This window comes from Narcine bancroftii, chromosome 2, assembly GCF_036971445.1.
Source record: "Narcine bancroftii isolate sNarBan1 chromosome 2, sNarBan1.hap1, whole genome shotgun sequence".
NCBI classification, from domain to species: domain Eukaryota; kingdom Metazoa; phylum Chordata; class Chondrichthyes; order Torpediniformes; family Narcinidae; genus Narcine; species Narcine bancroftii.
Window position 1 is genome coordinate 199,347,257 of NC_091470.1, and position 22,545 is coordinate 199,369,801.

Below are 22,545 nucleotides of genomic sequence, written 5' to 3' on the forward strand. Positions count from 1 at the left end.
AATTTTATCTTTGCTGTATAAAGTACACTGTTTGACCTGCTGAGTTTCTCCAGTATTGTGTTTTTACTTGAGGGAATATAAGGTGTTCTTTCAATTTACAAATGACCTCAAGTTGGCAATCCACGAGTCCATGGACAGGCATGTTATTATAGTGATGAGGTGAAATTGAAATGGTTGCCCACTGGGAGGTCCCTTCTGTTGTAGTAGGCAGAGCGAAGGTGCTCAATGAAGCAATCTCCCAATCTGTGTGCAGTCTTCCAGATGTAATAGGTCTTTTGTTGGGTGCTTTTTCCAGTCTTGTGAAAGCTGATCCTTTTGGGTTCCACAAGTGCCAGGTGTCCTGTACATGTCTGAATTTCGCAGACTTGATGAATGGATTTGTAGTCCAGCCGCCATCTCCCTTTAACTCCAAATGGTAGCTCCTCGTTACAGACTTGGTGTTCAGCCAGGACAGCCCTGGCTGCTTTTGTCTCTGACCCAATTCTGTGTAGTGATGATGCTGAGGTAATTTGGCCTGGCCCTCAGTTTTGGCTTTTGTACTGCACCAGGTGATGAGTTACTGTTTCCCTTGCCACACTTGCTGCTACTTGTTCCAACAACTTCTGTTTTATTCGACTTCTACTGCTCCCCAGCAGTGTTCTTTCATTCAGCCAGTCATCAACTCTAGATTTATTGATCTGTTATTCAATAGCTGTTTGTGTGGCCACGCTGTCTGCACAGGCAATAAAACTTGTCATATTGCTGCTGCATAAGACTGCTGAATGCAAAGCAATCGCATATGGGGGACATTCACTTTAACCCTTTGGACTTCCTGTCCCAGTTATCAGTGACTACCAACAAGCACATGAGGTCTACAAGATTCTGAGAGGCAGCCAGTGCCTGTTTCCCAGGGCAGGAAAAGCAAAAACCAGAGGACATATTTGCAAAGTGAAGGGAAGGAAGTTTGGGGGAGACAACAGGGGTAAATGTTTTACAGAGTTGTGGGTGCCTGGAATGCCTTGCCAGATTGATAGTGGAGGCTGAAATATTGGGGCATTTAAGAGACTCTTATTAGACAGGCATGTGGATGGATGAAAAATAGAAGGTTATGGCATAGGAAGGATTAATGTGGGTCGGTACTGTGCTACATTCATATGCTCAGTGTCCCCATTTTACCCAGTCGGTTCATACTGGTGTTTGTGCTGTAGTTTACCCATGCACCCAGTCTGAAGTATATATTATGAAAGGTCAAAAATGGCTGGAGTCCAAAGGGTTAATTTTCCAGGCCAACTGGTTGAGTATCTCTGGAATTCTCCACTCCAGGGAACTGAGGATGCTCAGTTGTTGACTACTTTAGATGCTGAAAAATATTTGAGCACAATTGAAGAAATGATACCAAGTCAGATGTGGTCTTAAATCAGGGCTAAATACAGTGCCCAAACGTGCAGGAGAAACTGAGTAGGTCACACAGCATCCCTAGGCAGTAAAGGGAAACCAACTCTTTGTCAGGTATAAGCAATAACATGCAGGTGCCTGTATTACAGTAAAATTCCTGAAATCTGGACTGCATAGGGATTGGGGGTTGGTCCAGATTCTCAGGGAGAACTTCTAAAATTTAAGGAGAATAAGCAGATTTGATCGTTTATTAACAAAACGTTTTATATCAATTACAAAGTACAAAAAAAATTCTTGTATTTCCGAGACTTCCTGGCCGCTTGTCACCACTGCATCTGTGACATTCACGCATGCACACCAAAGCTGAGGGCTGGATTTTGGCTGAGAGTTTTTGAGAAGGCCAAATTCTCAGGTGGTCTGGATTTCTGACATCCAGATCTTTGGGCTTGTACTGTATTTTCTTGAAAGGGAGGAAAAAAGGGCGATGAATAATCCTTTGATTCTGTTTAAAATACAGGAATGTGAGTGGACACCATCCAGTTCCAATTCTCCCATCCGGACGGAGAGTGTGATGGACAGTGACAGCTGGGAGTCCACTCAGTCCATTGACTTTGATACCATCCAAAACTTTGTGAAGAAAGCAAAATCCTCCAAGGGGAATGGCTTCCACAGGCTGAAATCGGATGGCATGCTCCTCAACAGGCTGAAGTTGAAAGATTCCCTCTGCTTACCGTCGGACAAGAAGAGGGAGCCAAAAGCCAAGAGGGGGAGCCCAGAGGGAGAGCAGCAGAGCGTTCCAGATGGGGAGAAGTCCGGCTTTGCGCGCATTAAAAGGTGCAAGAAGCGCAAGTTGAAGAAAGAGAGGACGGAGAAAAAGATCAAGAGCTCCCTGAGCGAGACTGACTCCGATGAGGAGGTGGTGAAGGCTAACTTGCTCTCGGAGCCTCTGAGACCGACTCCTGAGGTGTCTCTTACTCAGAACTATAAAATGGAAATCGCAGAGTGCCTGAGCATGGGGAACAGCCACGATGGTGAGACCAGCTCCAGTGATGGGGAGCCACGTATAATGGATGAAGACATTATGGTGGAGTCAGGTCAGTTTTGGTTATCTTGTCAACTTATCATGACTCTAGAATTGAATAGAACATTAGAGCACAGAAACAGGCCTTGGATTTCTGTCCTCCACCCCCACTGGGGCACTCTGTTTCCCTTCCTCAATGGTGGGTTTCCTGTGAGCAGCAGAATCTGGGGAAATCATAGGATGTTGCCGAAGGGGGTTTGGACTGAAGGGCCTTTTCCTGATAGACCATTACAGCACAGAAGCAGGCCCTCCCCCCGAGTCTGTGCTGAACTCTTTTTCTGCTGGTCCCGCTGACCTGCAGCCAGTTCTTAGCACTCCATTTCCTGTTGAAATTCTTCTTGCATGTTAAAAATGAGCCTGCATTCACCCCTTCAACTGGCAGCTCATTCCGCACTCCCACCGCTTTCTGTGTGAAGTTCCCTCTAACCTTTCCCCTTTCAACCTTAACCCATGTCTTCTGGTTTGTATCTCACCTACCCTCAGTGAAAAAAGCCTGTCTACGTTTACTCTGTCTCTACCCCACATAATTTTAAATACCTCTATCAAATCTCCCCTCATTCTTCTAATTCTAAGCTCCAAGGAATAAAGTCTTAACCTGCTTAACCTTTCCCTGTAACTCCATTCCTGAAGTTCAGGCAACATCCTAGTAAATCTCTGTACTCTTTCAATCTTATTAATATCAGACCTGTAGTTTGGTGACCAAAACTACACACAAATTTGGGCTCACCAGTGTCTTACAAAACTTGACCATAACTTTGATTTCTGAAGGCCAATATGCCAAAACCTCTCTTTACAACCCTGTGACGCCCTTTTCAGGGATTTGTATATCTATTCCCAGATCCCTCTGTTCTGCCACACTCCTAATTTACCATATATGCCCTTTCTTGGTTTGTTCTTCCAAAATGCAATGCCTCACACTTTTTAAAAATTTTTCACACTATAAACCATATTGATCAAGATACATACATTTTCCTTCTTAATTATATACAGTGTTGTTTTCTCCTCCCTCCTCCCCTCCCTACCTCCCCTCCCATTTATTTAAAGTTCAGAATATAAGAAACATTAAACCCATCAAACAATGTTGTCACTCAATAAAAATAAACAAGAAGTTCCACTGAGTCAATTCTTTTCATTCTCTTCTCCTTCTGTCATTTTAGGTGGTAGATGTCCCCGGTAGGTTTTCTCTATTATGTTTCATGTATGGCTCCCATATTTGTTCAAATATTGTAATTTTATTTCTTAAATTATAGGTTATTTTTTCTAATGGAATACATTTATTCATTTCTATATACCATTGTTGCATTCTCAAGTTATCTTCTAATTTCCAGGCTGACATAATACACTTTTTTGCTACGGCTCGGGCTATCCAAACAAATCTTTTTTGTGCACCATCCAAATCAAGTCCAAATTCTTTGTTTTTTATATTATTTAGGAGGAAGATCTCTGGGTTTTTTGGTATATTGCTTTTTGTGATTTTATTTAATATCTGGTTTAGATCTTCCCAAAATTTTTTCACTTTCTCACATGTCCAAATTGCATGAATTGTTGTTCCCATTTCCTTTTTACAGCGAAAACATCTGTCAGATACTGTTGGGTCCCATTTATTTAACTTTTGGGGTGTAATGTATAGCATGTGTATCCAGTTATATTGTATCATACGTAACCTCGTGTTTATTGTATTTCTCATAGTTCCTGAGCATAACTTCTCCCATGTTTCTTTCTTTATCTTTATGTTTAGATCTTGTTCCCATTTTTGTTTAGTTTTACCATTTGTTTCCTCATTCTCCTTTTCTTGTAGTTTAATATACATGTTTGTTGCAAATTTTTTGATTATCATTGTGTCTGTAATCACATATTCAAAATTACTTCCCTCTGGTAACCTCAGACTGCTTCCCAATTTGTCCTTCAAGTAGGATTTCAGTTGGTAGTATGCCAACACTGTATCATGAGTTATATTATATTTATCCTTCATTTGTTCAAAGGATAATAATTTATTTCCCGAAAAACAATTTTCTATTCTTTTGATCCCTTTTTTCTCCGATTCTCTAAAGGAAAGGTTATCTATTGTAAAAGGGATTAGCTGATTTTGCGTCAGTATTAGTTTTGGTAGTTGGTAATTTGTTTTATTCCTTTCTACATGAATCTTCTTCCAAATGTTGAGCAGATGATGTAATACTGGAGAATTCCTACGTTGTACCAATTTTTCATCCCATTTATATGTTCAGGTATCTTCTCCCCTATTTTATCTAGTTCTAATCTAGTCCAATCTGGCTTTTCCCTTGTTTGATAAAAATCTGATAGATATCTTAATTGCGTGGCTGTATAATAATTTTTAAAGTTTGGCAGTTGTAAGCCTCCTTGTTTATACCATTCTGTTAATTTATCTAGTGCTGTCCTCTGTTTTCCCCCCCTTTCCATAAAAATTTTCTTATTATTTTCTTTAACTCCTTGAAGAATTTCTCTGTTAAGTGTATTGGTAATGCCTGAAATAGGTATTGTATCCTTGGGAAAATGTTCATTTTAATACAGTTTATCCTTCCTATTAGTGTTAATGGTAAGTCTTTCCAATGCTCTAAATCATCCTGTAATTTTTTTCATTAGTGGATAATAATTGAGTTTATATAGATGGCAGAGGTTTTTATTTATTTGTATACCTAGGTATCGCATTGCTTGTGTTTGCCATCTAAATGGTGATTCTTTCTTAAATTATGAGAAATCCGCATTATTCATTGGCATTGCTTCACTTTTATTTACGTTAATCTTGTAACCCGACACTTATCCATATTCCTTCAATTTCTTATGTAATTCTTTTATTGATAGTTCTGGTTCTGTTAAGTATACTGTAACATCATCCACAAATAAACTGATTTTATATTCCTTTTCTTTTATTTTTATCCCTTTTATTTTATTTTCTGTTCTTATCAATTCTGCTAGTGGTTCTATAGCTATCGCGAACAATAAGGGTGATAGTGGGCATCCCTGCAATGTTGAGCTGCTTAAGTTAAATTGCTTTGATATATATCCATTTACTGTCACTTTCGCCAATGGCCCGTTATATAATGCTTTAATCCGGTTAATATATTTCTCTGGTAAGCTGAATTTTTGTAGTACTTTGAATAAATTCCATTCTACTCTGTCAAAGGCCTTCTCTGCGTCTAAAGCAACTGCTACTGTTGGAGCTTTATTTCCTTCTGCTGCATGAATTAAGTTAATAAATTTACAAATATTGTCTGTTGTTCGTCTTTTTTTAATAAATCCAGTTTGGTCTAGATTTACTATAGTCGGCTGGTCTGTTTGCTAATAGTTTAGCTATTATCTTATAATCTGTGTTAAGAAAAGATATTGGTCTATATGACGCTGGTGCGAGTGGATCTTTCCCTGTCTTTGATATTACTGTAATTATTGCTGTTTTGCATGAATCTGGTAAGCTTTGTGTTTTATCAGTCTGGTTGATTACTTCCAGAAGGGGAGGAATTAATAAATCTTTAAATGTTTTATAGAATTCTATTGGGAATCCATCCTCTCCTGGTGTTTTATTATTTGGTAGTTTTTTTTATTAACTCTTGTATTTCTTCTATTTCAAATGGTTCTGTTAATTTATTTTGTTCCTCTGTTTGTAATTTCGGTAGTTCAATTTTAGTTAAAAATTCATCTATTTTGTCTTCTTTGCCTTCGTTTTCAGTTTGATATAATTGTTCGTAGAATTCTCTGAAGTTTTCATTAATCTCCGTTGGATTATGTGATTTGCTTGTCTTTTTTCCTTAATTCCAATACCATTCTCTTAGTTTGTTCTGTGTTAAGTTGCCACGCTAGAATTTTGTGCGTTTTTTCTCCTAGTTCATAATATTTCTGTTTTGTCTTCATTATGTTCTTCTCCACCTTGTATGTTTGTAGTGTTTCATATTTTATTGTTTTATCTGCCAATTCTCTTCTTTTAGTTGTGTCTTCCTTCATTGCTAATTCTTTTTCTATATTTGCTATTTCCCTTTCCAACTGCTCTGTTTCCTGATTGTAGTCCTTCTTCATCTTAGTTACATAACTTATTATTTGCCCTCTGATGAACGCTTTCGTTGCGTTCCATAGTATAAACTTATCTTTCACTGATTCCGTATTTATTTCAAAGTACATTTTAATTTGTCTTTCAATGAATTTTCTAAAATCCTGCCTTTTAAGTAGCATGGAGTTTAATCTCCATCTATACATTCTTGGAGGGATGTCCTCTAACTCTATTCTCAATATCAGGGGTGAGTGGTCTGATAATATTCTAGCTTTATATTCTGTTTTCCTAACTCTGTCTTGCATGCGAGCTGATAACAGGAATAGGTCTATTCTTGAGTATGTTTTATGTCTACCCGAATAATATGAATATTCCTTTTCCTTTGGGTGTTGTTTCCTCCATATATCCAAAAGTTGCATTTCTTGCATCGATTTAATTATAAATTTGGTTACTTTGTTCTTTCTGTTAATTTTTTTCCCAGTTTTATCCATGTTTGAATCCAAATTAAGGTTGAAATCCCTTCCTATTAGTATGTTCCCTTGCGTGTCTGCTATCTTCAAAAATATATATCTTGCATAAATTTTTGATCATCTTCGTTAGGTGAATATACATTGAGTAAATTCCAAAACTCCGAATATATCTGACATTTTATCATTACATATCTCCCTGCTGGATCTATTATTTCCTCTTTTATTTTGATTGGTACATTTTTACTGATTAATATAGCTACTCCTCTAGCTTTTGAATTATATGACGCTGCTGTTACATGTCCTATCCAATCTCTCTTTAATTTCTTGTCTTCCACTTAAGTTAAGTGTGTTTCTTGTACGAATGCTATTTCAATTTTTTCTTTTTTCGGTAAATTTAGCAGTTTCTTCCTTTTGATTTGGTTATGTATTCCATTAATATTTAAAGTCATATAGTTCAACATAGCCATTTTATACTTTGTTTATCTTTCCATTTCCTCATCATCACCTTTCCTTCTTACCCATTTCTGTTTTTTTTTGGAACACTTTATAAGACAACATTTCTAAAACATAATACATTTCCCTTATTCTCCTATCTAAAATTCCTTTAACCCCACTATCCCCTCCCCTTCCTGAGTTGCCCTTTGTCCCTTGTCGGGCAACCACATCTCCCCTCTCCATTTGGATTTGCGAATTCACTCGCAAGCGTCAACTGATTTCGCAGTGACCGTAACTCTTCCCCACCCAGCCCCCCAGAAAAGATTTTAATTTTCATATACAACAAAGGTCACTCTTAATTCCCCCCATACTTCCTTTCTTCCTTTTCTTTCCCTTCTTAGTTCTTACCTATATTCTACTTTTTTTTAATATATACATAGACACACACACACATACATATATATATATATATATATATACCTAACTACATACACACATACATATAGTCTGTGGTCATTTTTGTTCTCGTTACATATCTTCCTCTCTCTGTCTGTTTTGTAGTTGTTCTGCAAATTTTCTTGCTTCCTCTGGATCCAAGAATAGTCTGTTTTGCTGCCCTGGAATAACTATTTTAAGTACTGCTGGGTACTTTAGCATAAATTTATATCCTTTTTCCCATAGGACTGTTTTTGCTGCATTAAACTCCTTCCTCTTCAGGAGTTCAAAACTTGTATCTGGATAGAAAAAAAAATTTTTGACCTTTGTATTCCAGTGGTTTTTTTGTCTTTTCTTATTTTCCTCATTGCTTTCTCCAATATATTTTCTCTTGTTGTATATCTTAAGAATTTTACTAGAATAGATTTTGGTTTTTGTTGTGGTTGTGGTTTAGGGGCTAATGTTCTGTGTGCCCTTTCTATTTCCATTTCTTCCTGTAATTCTGGTCTTCCCAGGACCCTGGGGATCCATTCTTTTATAAATTCTCTCATGTTCTTGCCTTCTTCATCTTCCTTAAGGCCCACTATCTTTATATTGTTTCTTCTATTATAATTTTCCATTATATCTATCTTCTGAGCTAACAGCTCCTGTGTCTCTTTAACTTTTTTTATCAGATTCTTCTAATTTCTTTTTTAAGTCATCTACTTCCATTTCTATGGCTGTTTCTTGTTCTTCCACCTTGTCCACTCTTTTTCCTATTTCTGTCATGATCATCTCTAATTTATTCATTGTTTCTTCTGTACTTTTTACTCTTTTTATTTCACTGAATTCTTGTGATTGCCATTCTTTTACTGATTCCATATATTCTTTAAAAAAAAATATATCCATGTACTTGCCCTTCCCTTCATCTTCCATTTCTCTGTTCTTCCTCCTTCTTCTGAGTCCACTCTAGGATCTGTGTCCTTTACCTCTGTCTCTTCTGGTTTTCTTGTTGGTTTTTTTGTTTTATTTTGTTGGGTATTTTTGGTCTTATTTTTACTAGAAGTGTCTTGCTGCTGGTCGTCTTCCTCTGGGTTGGTCATCTGTTGTTTCTTTGATTTCTTTTTACTCTCTTCTTTCTTGCTCTCTTTATTTTCTATGTTATCCTCTTGCTGCTTTGTTGTGGTTGTCAATTTCAGCTGTGGAGATCGACTCCTCAGCTGGTCCCCCCTCCCATCAGTGTTATTTTTGTCTTGCGCATCGCGCATGCGCACTTTTGTTTGGCTCCATGAGCCATTTTTGTCGTCCCAAGTTCGGGGCTTCAACTTAGGGAGCGGGCTTCTCTCTCCGCGACGGGCCTCCTCAGACAGGTAAGGCCTTCACCTTCTTCCGGCGTCCTTTCTTCTTCTCTTCTTCCCGTTGCTTTTGGCTTTTTTTTCGCTGCCATTTTCTCCACACCTTTATTTTGGTTTTTGTGTTGTGCCTTTGTTTTTTCACTGTCTTTTTTTTACCGGCCACTACTCCATCACGTGACTCCTCTCCCCCCCCCTCCCCCCCATGCCTTACACTTTTATGCATTCAATTTTATCTACCATTTTCTAGCTGGTCCAAATCCCTCTGCAAGCTTTGAAAGCCTTACTCACTGTCTATGTCGCCTCTTATCTTAGTATCATCTGCAAACTTGGTGATCCAATTTACTTCGTTGTCAGATTATTGATATAGATGACAAACAACAATGGTCCCAGCACCTGTCCCTTTTGTGCTTGGTGGCTAATTAGAACAAACATGCTGTAAAGGAGTTGCTGATTCTGTGAGTTCACATTAGGTGTTCTTCAAGATTCAATTCATGGCCCACTCCTGAGCTGTGAAAGAGGGGTTTGAATTTCTAAAGCATCTCTCATGGCTGCGTGATCACTCTGAGGCGCTAATTACAGGTCGAACTTTAATCCAGTGGTGTTGGGACCTAGCCATTGCCAGACCATGGAAAATGCCAGAAAATATTTGTCAAAGATGTGGTCAGTGCCTTGATCAGACCCATTTTCTGAGCTAAAAGGATCAAATGTATCACAAATCAGATTGCAGTTAGCGGAACACACAGCACCAATGATCAGTACCGCGGTTTGAATCCCACGCTGTCTGTAAGGAGTTTCCACCAATGGCATGTTCCAGACAACGGGAGTTGTGGGATGACAGAGCACCAGACTTAAAAAGATTCAAGTCCAGTCACCTTTATTTATCATTCATACCATGCTTGCACAGTAAAGACGAGATATCCTTTCTCCAGGACCATGGCGCATATTTACATAAATAGAATAGAGGTTAAACACATTAAAATATTAAGACATTTTCAGGAAAAGTCCACAGTTCACTCATCACATATGTTCTGGGAATTCAGGAGCCTGATGGCTGTGGAGGGTGGGGGGGGAGCTGTTGCCCAATCTGGACATAAGGACGCGAGTGCTGCAGAACCTCTTACCATATGGAAGAAGGGAGAACAGTTTACATGAGGGGTGTGTGGAGTCCTTCACAATGTTTAATGCCTTTCTCCTGCATTGAGTGTTGTAGATGATGTCCTTCATGGTTGGAAGAGAGCCCCCAATGGTCTTTTCAGCTGACTTCACTATCCTCTGCAGGGTCTTGCAGTCTGAAGTGGTGCAGCTTCCAAAGCAGGCAGTGATGCATTTGCACAGGATGCTCTCGATACATCCTCTGTAGAATGGAGTGGGGATGGTGGGTGGGAGATCAACTTTCCTCAGCCTGTGCTGGAAGTCGAAGCATTGCTGGGCTTTCTTGGCAATGAAGCTGGTGTTATGGAACCAGGTGAGATTCTTGGCCAAGTGCACTCCAAAGAGCTCAATGGTCGAGCCATCGATGGTCAGCGGAGCGTGGTCCTCCGGGCCCTCCTGAAGTTGACAACCATCTCTTTTGTTTTATTAATGTTCAGATACAGGTTGTTGGCTCTGTGCCAGTCCTTTAGCAACTGCACCTCATCTCTGTATGCTGACTCGTGTTGTCAGCGAACTTGATATGGTTCGAGCTGTGTTGAGCTGCAAGTTGTGGGTCTGCACACTAAGGACGCAGCCTTGGGGCTCCCTGTGCTCATTGTGATGGTCTTGGAAGTGTTGTTATCGATCCTGACTGCTTGAGGTCTCCCAGACAGGAAGTCAAAATCCAATTGCAGAGGGAAGTGTTTAGATCCAACAGGCTCAACCTGTATAACCTTATTTTGCAGTTTACTGTCAGAATAAGCATTCAATCTTGTATTTCTGTAGTATTGAGCCGATGGGAAGTGATGGAGGAGATGGAGTAGAATCCCCACTATCTGACACCTACAGGGACCGCAGATGGCGCATATGTGAATTTTCTGGTTGATTGAGACACACTCATACAATGCCTAATTAATACACCTGCATTAAGAATAAAGGACAAAAGGCAGTGTAAAGTAATGGGGGGGGGGTGAAAATATGAGTATTGTGGTCCTTAATTATGTAAAGTTCACTTTAATCAGGTAATTCCTGTTGGCGCTGCAACAGTGATGTGATTGCCACCATGCTATAGTCTTGATTCCCCACCTCCTCGCTTCCACCAAATTTACCTAATACAAATATAGATTCTTACTAGACAGGGATAGGGAGAAACCTTGCTGCTCACTGCTACGGCGACTCTCCCATCGGCCAAGTTTAAAATGGCAGATGGGAGAATAAATATGAACGAGGAGACATCAGAATTTATTGTCATGATCATGTCACAAAATCGTTGTTTTGTGGCAGCATCACAGTGCAAACATCTACATAAATCACCTAATAAAATAAATAAAAATGGTGCAAGCAAAATACAAAGTGGTTCATTCATCATTCAGGAATCTGATGGAAGCAGCTGTCCTTGTGCCCCTGAGTTCTCGTCTCAGGCACCTGGACCTTTTTCCCCAATGGTAGCAGAGTGAAGAGAGCAGGGCTTGGGTGGTGGGGGTCCTTGAGGATAGAGACTGCTTTCTTTCGTCACCACCTCATGCAGACGTCCTCAATGCAATGAAGACTGGTGCCTGTGATGTTGTCAGGCCGAGTTACCAGCCCTTTGGAGTTCTTTCCTCTCCTGAGCGTTGGCACCTCTGTACCAGACAGTGATGCAACCAGCCAGAGTGCTCACCGTGGTTCACCTGTAGATGTTTTCAAGACTGAAGAGTCTTGACGGAGTGAATCTCTTCAAACTCCTCACAAAGTGTAGCCGTTGGTGAGGCTTCTTCCTGACGGCATTGACGTGGGCATCCTTTATAACAAGAGGCTAAGGAAAAATCGATAATACACAGGGGTCATTGAAAGGGTGAAGTTGCCTTTGTTAATGGACTTTCTGGGGGGGGGGGGGGGTAAATGCCGCAGAAATCCAGAACACCTGATTTTTTTGAACTCTTAAAATTTATTGGGCTTTTATGTGGTGCACCACAGATGCACAGTGACACTTTATCTTTCTTTTTTAACATCGTTCATTTTGATAAATCTAGAGACCGACCCATCCCCGGAATTTTGCACTTCTATTGTGAAGGGCCATTGGCAAGAAATTCCGCATGGTGGAAATCCTAAATTCAATAGGCTTTTTAGGGCACTGGCGAGACCTCACTTGGAGTAAAGAGTGTAATTTTGGGCTCCTTATTTAAGGAAGGATGTGCTGGCATTGGAGAGGGTGCAGGGAGTTGCAAGACTGATTTCTGGAATGAAGGGAGTAGCATGTGATGAACGTTTGCCTGTATTCCTTGGAGTTCAGAAGAATGATGTGGAGGTACCTCAGAAGCATTTTGAATGTTGAAAGGTATGGAAAGAGTAGATGTGGCAAAGTTGTTTCTCCTTGGTAGGGGAGTCTAGGACAAGAGGTCACAACTTCAGGATTGAAGGATGCCCATTTAAAACAGAGTGCAGAGAAATTTCTTTAGCCAGAGTGGCAACCCTCTGGAATTTGGGGGCCAAGTTGTTGGATGCATTTAAGGTGGAGATTGATAACTACCTGAATAGTCAGGGTGTCGTAGGTTTTAGGAGTAAGCCAGGCAGTGGTGCTGAATGGGAGAATGGATCAGCTTGTGATGGAATGGCGCCGCGAAATCTATGGGCTGAATGACCAACTTCTCGTATATCTTATGGTTGTAAGATTAGGAAAGCCAAACAACTCTACCAGAGAGTAAAATTGCTAAATTGTTTTTTCTCTCCCTTCACCTTATCCAACTTAATGTGCCTTCCATTTCATTTTGCACTGTTCTGACAAATGATCACCAACCTGAAACATTGCCTGATCTGCTGAATAATTCCCCACACGTCCTGTTTCTATTACATTTCCAAATGTAATCGCTGAACACATAAAGCATTGTGTACATTTAACATGGTTCTGCAGTTGTAGTGAGCCAAAAATTTTGGATCGTTTTAATCTTGTTCCTTTTGAGCCTGTTCTTTGTATACAAACCTTTGTATAGAAACCGGAATAGAACTTTGGCACAGGTTAAGAGTAGGCAGTGGTGTCACCAAAGAAACAGTGTTTTCCTGAAAGGGTTTTTTTCTTAAAAAAGAGAAGCTTGGAACCCTGCTTTACTGAGTATCCCTTGCCTTGAAATGATCTGACATTCATGAGTAGATGAGCAGAAATCTCCCTTTCCACAAACGTGGAAGAAGAGACTGGAGCCATTTTCTTCAGTATCTCCCTTGGACTCCGTTCCCTGGTTACATTGAGTTGATAACTCGGTGGATATTCTCTGTGCCAAACTGGCCTGAATCGTCGCCTTCTACTTCCTATGGATGCTGGGTGACCTGCTGCGTTCCTTCAGCATTGTGTAGTGCGCAAGACCCCAGCATTTGCAGATTTTCTTGTTTCAAAACAAGTTTCCAGTTTCTGTGGTTTTTAAAAAATTCAATTTAAGAACATAAGAAACTGGAGCAGGATTTGGCCTGTCGAGCCTGCTCCGCCATTCAATGAGATCGTGCTTATCTGCGCCTACCTGCCTTTTACCCATATCCCTTCATTCCCCTACTATGTAGAAATCTATCCATCCTTGTCTTCAATATATTTACTGAGGTTGCCTCCGCTGCTTCAATGGGCAGCGCATTCCACAGATTCACCACACTCTAGGAAAAGCATTTCCTGCTCAGCTCTGTACTAAATCTACTACCTTGCTGGAAAATATGTATATATAAAAGATGCAACATCAAATGGTTGAACAAAGCCAATATGGGTCGCATTTGTCTAATCATTTTGATTTCTTTTAGGTTACTGGGACCTTGACGAAGATGTTTGTATCCTTAGAGGCAACAGGCGAGGTCCTGGAGGACTGGAGAATAACCAGTGTGGTACTGTTGTTCAAATAGGGTTAATCCAGGAAATTAGGCCAGTGGTGGGGAAGCTGTTGGAGAGGATGCTTGAGGATGGGATTTGCGCACTTTTGGAAAAGCATGGTCAGAGTAGGGACGTTCAGCATAGAGCAGGTCATGTCTTACAGATTTGATTGATCTGACAAAGGTGGTTGATGAGGGCAGGGCAGTTAAGTTAATGTTGTCATGGACATTAGTAAAACATTGAGAAGGTTCTCCATGGTAAACTGAATCAGAAGATTAATCAATTGCTTCAGTGGAAATTAGCTGGCCCATAAAAGTGTATTGGTGAAAACTATGACCATTGGTAATCCACAGAACAGACCGGTGTTGGGACCCCGTATATACTCATGTAATGGTCGATCCCGTGTGAAAGTCTTCCCACCCCTAAAAATGTTTGCCTATTTTGCGTGTATCCCATTTAAGTTTTTTTTAAAAAAAAAAAACCCTCCTTATTTTTGCCCCATCTGCTTGCCCACTCTGAACTCCCCGCGCCCTAGCCGCATACTCTCTCCTAGGCCCTGACTGCTCACCCATCTGTGCTCCCGACGACCCAAACACAGACTTAACCCCCGGTCCCAGCCATCCAATGCCCAGCCCTTTGAATGAATCAGGCACTTAGCACATGCAAAAGTAGCTTCTGTGTTAAAGTTGATCCTCCAAATTTGACCCCAAATGTTGGTTCCCAAGACTAGACTATTACACAAGTATAAACAGTATATAAGTAAGAGGGGGGGAAATAGGTGGCTGAAATGAGAAATTTCCTCCTGAAATTAGTGATGAATCTTTGCAATTCTCAGTCCCAGTGGCTATTGCAAATCGATCATTATTTTCAAAATGGTTGGATTATCGGAAAGAGGACTCAGGACACAGAGAAAAGACAGGAATATAATAGTGAGTTTGGAAAAATTGACATGTTCTTGTGGGGTGGCTGGGCAGGTGCAGATTTGAGGGACTGAATGGCCTGCTGTTTATATTTTCTACTGATAAAGGAGTCAAACTTTGTTACTTCCTGTTGGTTCATTCCAGCTGTTGTCATCCTCCGTTGCAAAGCGATTCACAGAGAGTCGTGCAAGAGGTGTCCTGATCTACTGATAATAAAGGAGCCAAACTTTGTTACTTGGTGTCGGTCTGTTCCAGCTGTTTGTCATCCTTCATTGAAGCGATTCACAGAGAATCGCGCGTGCATATGGAACTCTGGTTGCTGATAGGTTTGACTGAAGGCTGTGTGGCTGTGGGAGTGATGAAGGCAAAAGCATGGACACTCAATGACTCTGTGGGGCTTTCAGTTGTTTCTCTTTCTCTGGCTGTAAGGGGTGCCGGTCAATTTCTGCCAATAACAAACCTTTGTCTTGTCTTTGACTAAAGGAAATTTCGTGTATTATCACATTTTCTGTTTTATTGCATGACAATAAAATCTTGAAGTTTGTCTTTTTTGAGAATGCCCCAAGACCTGGCCCTGGGCATTTACGAGCGAGATGCTGGTCCTCGGTGTGGAATGTGACCAGCTGTCTTATTTAATGAGGGCAGTAGATGGTGCACTGCATTTAGATTTGAAGTCAAACTGATCTTGGCTACTCTTGTGTTTGTTCCAGATGATGACTCTTGGAGCCTGGTGACCTGCTACTGCCAGAAGCCCTTTGCAGGCCGGCCAATGATCGAGTGCAATCAATGCAATACCTGGATCCACCTGTCCTGTGCTAAAATCCGAAAGTCCAATGTCCCCGACGTGTTCTTCTGTGAGAAATGCAGGGATGCAAAAGAAGGAAATGTGGCTCGAGCCAGAAGAAAGTTCCTTGAATGAATTCCTCTTGTGCTTGTTTGTTTGTGGAGGACTCCTCTCTGTGAAGTAAAACGAGAACACATGATGTCAGTCGGCAAAGTGGAAGATCAGAGAAACCTTGGGGTTGGGGAAGGGTGGGTTTCAGACCACCCATGAGGGAGGTACAGGCTTCGCTTGAACTGTAAAAATAAATCTACAAACACCATTGTAAAAGTCCAGCGGTGCTGGGTGCAGCCATTTCGGGCTTCAGTATCTTCCTGGTCTGAATGAAAGGCTTGATTGGAACAAGGGCAGAGTGCTTGCTTAGACTTGTCGAAATATCATGTGGTTGGTCTGTAGTGGCATTTCTTTTTCATCACGGAACAGTTTAAATCTGCTCCTGGGGAATAGTCGAAACTGACAAAAGGATCTCCACATCCAAGAAGAACAGAATAATGTACTGCAAAGTGTTTGTCAACAGCAGGAGCCCTAATTTGAAAGCAGGTCAGATTGAGGGTGTCTTCTTTGTCCAAGCCTGCAACATGGCACACCCTCACCTCTATGCAAGGACTGAAGGAAAGTGGTTATCAAATATTAACTTTCTGTATTTATGAAAATCTGTCGCTTTTGTTTGTAAAGAAAATGTAGTAAAAGAGAACTTGTTACCTGCCAGGAAGTTGAAGTTGCTGCTGGAGGCTTTGTTGACCAGTGAGACATTCTGCACACAGTTCCTACAAAGAATTTGTTTTCCGTTAACTGCTTCTGGTCCCCCAGCCACAGAGAGGGTAGCTTTTTTGTCTAAGCTGTTGGCGCACCAAAGTGTCTGGGGAAATGGGGCAGATGCTGTTCACTCAGAAGTTGGATTAGGTCAGAGATTTAACTTGAGCATCTGTTATGAAAGTGTAACCTTCCAAGGTCTGTTTTGGGCTATGCTGACACTGAATCTATTTGGATTTCAACCCCTCCTGGCCAGAATTGAGTGACTTTTTTCCCTCGCCCCACTTCCCCAAATACTGGATGATTCTTTTCATTGTACGTAATTTAAAGGTGAGTTCTTAAATAAAGTGCACATGAAAGCCAGGCCAGATTAAACCAAGGTTTTTATCCTGAGTTGTCTTACAGAGTGTTAACTTTTGGATATTGTTTGGCAAATCTTCCCTGGAATGTGGGAGGTGAGGACTTGAAGGGGATGTATGTACTGAATTAACTGCACTGTTAACTAAAATGGAAGAGGGAAATGCCTGATTGGGGCAGCCTAACTGTGCATGGGATGTGGTGGCAAAGCACCATGTTTCAAGTCCCACATGCCACCTTCCACAGCTGGCACAATTCATTCGATCCTGTGCAAAGCCGAAGATCCTGTTCATTAAATGTGATCAAAGTAGGTGGCCAGGCCATGATTTTACTCCCTCCCTCCATCACAGTGTTGCATTGACAACAAGTTGTTTTGTTTGAGGGGTAGAATGTCGGGGAGAGTAGACAGACGGGGAGAAATGGCCTGGAAAAATTGTCCACTTGCAACGTAGGCCTGTGCTGGTCCCTGCTCAAAGCTGTGTGCTGTGAGGCAAGTAGAGTGGTGGAGTGGCAGCATTTGAACCAGGATTGTGTTGACTTCCAATATTTGGCATTGTGTAGCAAGTTAGAAGTTGTGCCCTACAGAGAGGAGAAAGTTCCAAATATTGTCGGTTGTACCTTGTGCAGGAAGCTGATTGAGGTTACCGTACTGCAATGAGGTGTAAATGAAAGCGGGTATGGAACAAGTGAATATTAAATACATTTACTCAGGACTTAATTGGAGCAAATCTCTAATTATCTGAAACTACAAATGTTAAAAATCCAAGTGATGCACATTCTGTAAATACGTAATGTGTGCCTATGCGTGACAGGCAGGATATCTGCTGGGAATGGGCAGCAGCTGGTTCTCAGCGACTGCCGTGAAGGCTCCGTGTTAACTGAGAGAGGGGTTGAGAGGAGAGCTAAGGCAGGCTACCATGACCTCTGCCTCTTTTAATTGCTGGTTTGGTGATGTGTAGTGTTCCTAGTTTGGGTTTTGTTTCTTCCACGTTTAGAGAAGGGAGTAGCAATATAGGACAAGTTACGGGTCTAATGAGGAGGCACTGTGAATCGTGTCTGAAGATGTGACTGTTGGCTTAAACAGGTTGACCTGGCCTTGTGCAACTGAACTCTGGGTTGACTACGAAGAGCGAGAGAAGTAGCAGCGGGCTCAGTCAGGGATAAATGCATTGACTGTTCCGTCTTTGGTGCAGTGGGCCCTGTGATTGAATGGTCTGTCGATGATCAGTGCTGGTCCATAAGTAGAAGGTTATTGCTATAGATCAATAGTTCTTGATCTTTTTGTTTCCACTCACATACCTCTTTCCCAACCCCACCCCCCCCCCTCCGCCCACTTAAGTAGTCCCCTTACTAACCACAGTACATTTATAACATCCTAGTAAGGGATTACTTGAGGTGGTATATGAGTGGAAAGAAAGAGGTTGAGAACCAAGATGGCTGAGGAGGACTGGGGTCTTGTTTCCAGTCGGGTGCATCCTGTGTGTCCCCGCTGTTGGTTGGGACTCCAGATAAAGTTCAGTGGCCTGAAGTAGAATCCGTCGGGAATGGTGAGCGCCAGTGGAATGCTTCTGCCTGGAGCAGGCCAGAGCCTCAGGAAAGTCGATTGAAGGTGTGTGTGTTTTTTTCCCCAGAGTGCCGTTGTCAATAAATGTCTGTAGAAATAAGATTCTGATAAATGGTCCATCACTTTTGGAGAAAATAAAGCAATTTTTTTGTAACTCAAGTTTGTGTGTATGTTGTTTTGTAAGAGCTTGCTGCCAGCAAGTTGACTGAGCTCAAAACACTGCTAATAATACAGAATCAGAATTTCTTGTCATGAACAAGTCATGAAACATTGCAGTGTCAAGATTTATATAAACCTCCTTACAAAATAAAAAAAGTTCAAGAAAAGGTCAAAGACAGTGTCTGGTTCATTGTTCATTCAGGAATCTGATGGCGGAGGGGAGGAAATTGTCCTTGTGCAGTTGGGTGCTCGTCTTCAGGCTCCTGGATCTCCTCCCCCATGGTAGCAGAATGGAGGACACGGTCTGGGGGGGGGGGGGTCTTTGAGGATCGAGGCTGCTTTCTTAAGACACTGCCTCGTGTAGGTGTCCTCGACGGAGTGAAGTCTGGTGCCAGTGATGTCGCAGGCTGAGTTGACCCTCTGGTGGGGGTTTCTTGTCCTGAGTGTTGGTACCTCCGTACCAGGCAGTGATGCAACCGGCCAAAATGCTCTCCACCGTCCCACTTTTAGAACGTTTTGAGAGTTCGGTGACGTGCCAAATCTCCTCACAAAGTATAGCCACTTGCGAGCCTTCTCAGTGATTGCATTGATGACGTGGAGGCTCCAAGACGCATCCTCAGAGATGTTGACCACCACCACACCCAGGAATTAAAGTTCTTGACCTACGTTGTTGTTTGTGCTTGCACCTTCTACATATGGAGTCTGATAGTTAACATTCCACATCCATTGATTTATTGCCACACGGCCACAAGATTTAGAATTTAAATTTCTATATTCTTAAAATCTCTGAAATTTCCAAAAAACCTGAACGAATTAAGTTTTTTTTTTGTGCAGCCTGTGCTCTAATCTGCATAATAATATAACTGGATAGTATTCTGTTTCTCAGTAATATCCAGCACTGCCTGTAGGGAATTCTCATATCTGCATGGGTTTTTCCCAATTGCTCTGGTTTCCTCTCACCCTCCAAAACAGGGGGTTGTAGGGTAATTGGGTGGCGTGGCTTTAAATGGTCAAAGTTGGCTTCTACTGTACTAAGTTAAATGATTTAATGTTAGCAGAAGAACCAACTTGCTGCTTGAAACAGCACTGGGTAATCTTGCACCTCCTGGGTGGAGCCTCTGCTCACAGTCTCATGAGTGCAGACAGAGCATCTGAAAAGGCATCGCTTCTGAGAACTGTGTCACACCCACTGCTCTGAAGTGGGATGAGGTGGTTGAGGAGCAGAGTTGGTCACTTCTTGGGTTAGTCTTGCCACTGACCCTTTAGCTGGCCGTGGCCAAGGGTGTTGTGGGGTTGATTGGAGAGCCCTTTCAAAGAGTTGGCGCAAATGAGATGGATTGAATGGCCTCTCAGGGCTGTGAGACTTTACAAAAGGCAGAGCCACACCACTCAAAGGGGGAGGTGGTGTGACTCCCTGGGAGTCACCATTTCGAAGGACCTAACACACAAATGTGAAGAAAGCACGACTTTGTCAGGGGTTTGTGGAGGTTTGGAAACTGGCAAATGTTTGCAGATGAGCGGTGAAAGTGTGTTGACCAGCTCCTGAATGGAAAGCCCTGCAAAAGGTAGTGGACACGGCCCGCACGTCGCTTGAAAAACTCTCCCTGCTGTTGCCAAAATCTATATGGAATACTGCTGTCGGAGTGGCAGCAATCAAGGATCCACACCACCCAGGACTCTTGCTGCTGCCATCAGGGTGGCATAGTTAGTGTAGAGCAGTGGTTCCCAACCTTTTACTTTCCACTCACATACCACTTTAGGTATTCCCTATGCCATAAGTGTTCTGTGATTAATAAGGGATTGCTTAAGGTGGTATGTGGGTGGAAAGAAAAAGTTTGAAAACCACTGTTTTAATCATTCCAAATTGATTGTTGTGTGCACGTTTCAAAACTCCAAAGGAAATGGGCCAATGACAATTTTCCTCAAGCAAAATATTTCAGTAATAATTGGGTCTAGAGCAGTGATTCTCAGCCTTCCTACTCACATCCCACCTTAAGCAATCCCTTACTAATCATAGAACACTTATGGCATAGGGAATACTTAAAGTGGATGTAAGTGGAAAGTAAAAGGGTTGGGAACCACTGGTGTAGAGGTTAGCACAATACTGTTACAGCGCCAGCACCCCATGTTCAAATCTGGCGCTGTCTGTAGGGAGTTCGTATGTTCTCCCCATGTCTGCCTGGGGTTCCTCCCACCCTTCAAGATGTATGCAAGTTAATTGGGCAGCATGGACTTGAGGGCCGGGAGGACCCATTCCTTTGCCGTAGGTCTTGGGTGCTACAAGACTTGCACCAGCAGGTTCAGGAACAGCTGCTCCCCCTCAGACTCCTCAATGACAAACTCAATCAGAGGTCCATTTAAGGACATTATTTATTACTGAAGATTTATTTTTCTGTATTGCGCTATTTCTTTGCACTTCCTTTACGTTTCTCTCTTGTGTACACATCCTGCACTACTGTTAAGCAGAAATTCTGCCTGACCCACAAGGAAGAGAATCTTGGGGTTTTATATGCCCTCTCTAACAACAATCCTGAACTTTGAACTGCCTTCCCGAGGTACTTTTGGAATATTACTCCCTGCTTCCAGAGAATTGGCACTGCATCTCAGATTCCAAGTACCCTTCGGTTTGGGAAAAGTTCTCTCTTGGATTCCTCTGAGACTCTAACTCTCTGATAGGGATGGCATGGTCAGCATAGCGGATAGTGCAATGCCTTTACTGCGCCCATGATCGGAACTGGGGTTTGAATCTCGTGCTGTGAGGCTTTTCCCGGGGTGACGGGAGGGCTTTGGTTTCCTCCCACTCTTCGAAATGTACCGGGGTGTAGGGGAATGGAGCAGTATGGACTCGTGGGTGAAAATGGCCTGTTACCGTGCTGTATGTCTAAATTTAATCTCCAAGTTGGGTTAGCAAGGAGGGGAATCTTCAAGTCGTGGTACCCAGAGCCCTTGGCCTTTCTGAGGTAGAGGTCATTTTATTTGGGAGGTGCTGTCAAATTGAGCGGCAGTGGCGGTAAAGTGGGGCATGTCGGACCACATACTGAGCTGCCTCACTGGGTGACATAAACCCTCCCAAACTATAATCTCAACGAGTATTGTGGGCAGTGAGTTACTCAGAGTCCAAATGTAACTGTGAACAAGTCACAAAATTAACTTGCATCAGTGCCAATATGCATATAAACCACTGTATAAAAATAGTGCCCAAAAAGTCAAAGAAAGGCAGTGTCTTCAGGAATCTGATGGCGGAGGGGACAAAGCTGTCCTTGTGCTGCTGGGTGCTCGTCCAGGCTCCTGTATCTTTTTCCTGATGGTAGCAGAGTGAAGAGGGCATGGCTTGGGTGGGTGGGGGTCCTTGAGTATAGAGGCTGCTTCAATGCCGCCTTTTGTAAATGTCTGCTGCCTGTGATGTTGCGGGCCGAGTCCTGACTGTTGGCACCTCCGTACAAGATGGCGATGCAACCAGCCAGGGCGCTCTCCCCAGTCCACCTGTAGCAGTTTACAAGAGTCTTCGGTGATGGGCTGAATCCCCTCAGATGCCTTGCCAAGTAACCACCCCACTCGGATGGCAGCAGCGAGAACTGAGCGTGTGCTAACTGGTTTGGATCCTCACTCATTACTGCTGCTCTCCGATGGTGAGGAGAGTTTTACCTGTGGGCTATGTGCACACGATCCTTTCCAGGGTTAGACGTTTCCTCCCCCCCCCCCCCCCCCGCCACACACTCCAATCTTCGAATCAAAAGAGAATATCTTAGCCCTTCAGTGTTAAAACACGGACGTCTGCCGAAACCGTGGCTGAAGTGGCCAACTATTTCAATTCCGTGCCCACTCCCATACTGATGTGTCTGTCCACGGCCTCGAGTACTGTCCCACCAAG

The 22,545-nt window shown here is 42.3% G+C and overlaps 1 protein-coding gene across 2 annotated transcripts in view; it reads left to right on the forward strand.

The window, feature by feature from the left end:
• Nucleotides 1-18,674, forward strand: part of phf23b (PHD finger protein 23b) — a 34,425-nt gene extending 15,751 nt beyond the window's left edge. The window contains exons 4-6 of one of the 2 annotated variants that reach the window (XM_069920047.1): nucleotides 1,892-2,468; nucleotides 14,014-14,094; nucleotides 15,711-18,674. In XM_069920047.1, the coding sequence (XP_069776148.1) occupies nucleotides 1,892-2,468; nucleotides 14,014-14,094; nucleotides 15,711-15,919 (867 nt within the window). In that variant the 3' untranslated portion in view covers nucleotides 15,920-18,674. The remainder of the gene's footprint in view (nucleotides 1-1,891; nucleotides 2,469-14,013; nucleotides 14,095-15,710) is intronic. The other variant, XM_069920048.1, reaches the window with a different exon arrangement.
• Nucleotides 18,675-22,545: the final 3,871 nt, after the last annotated feature.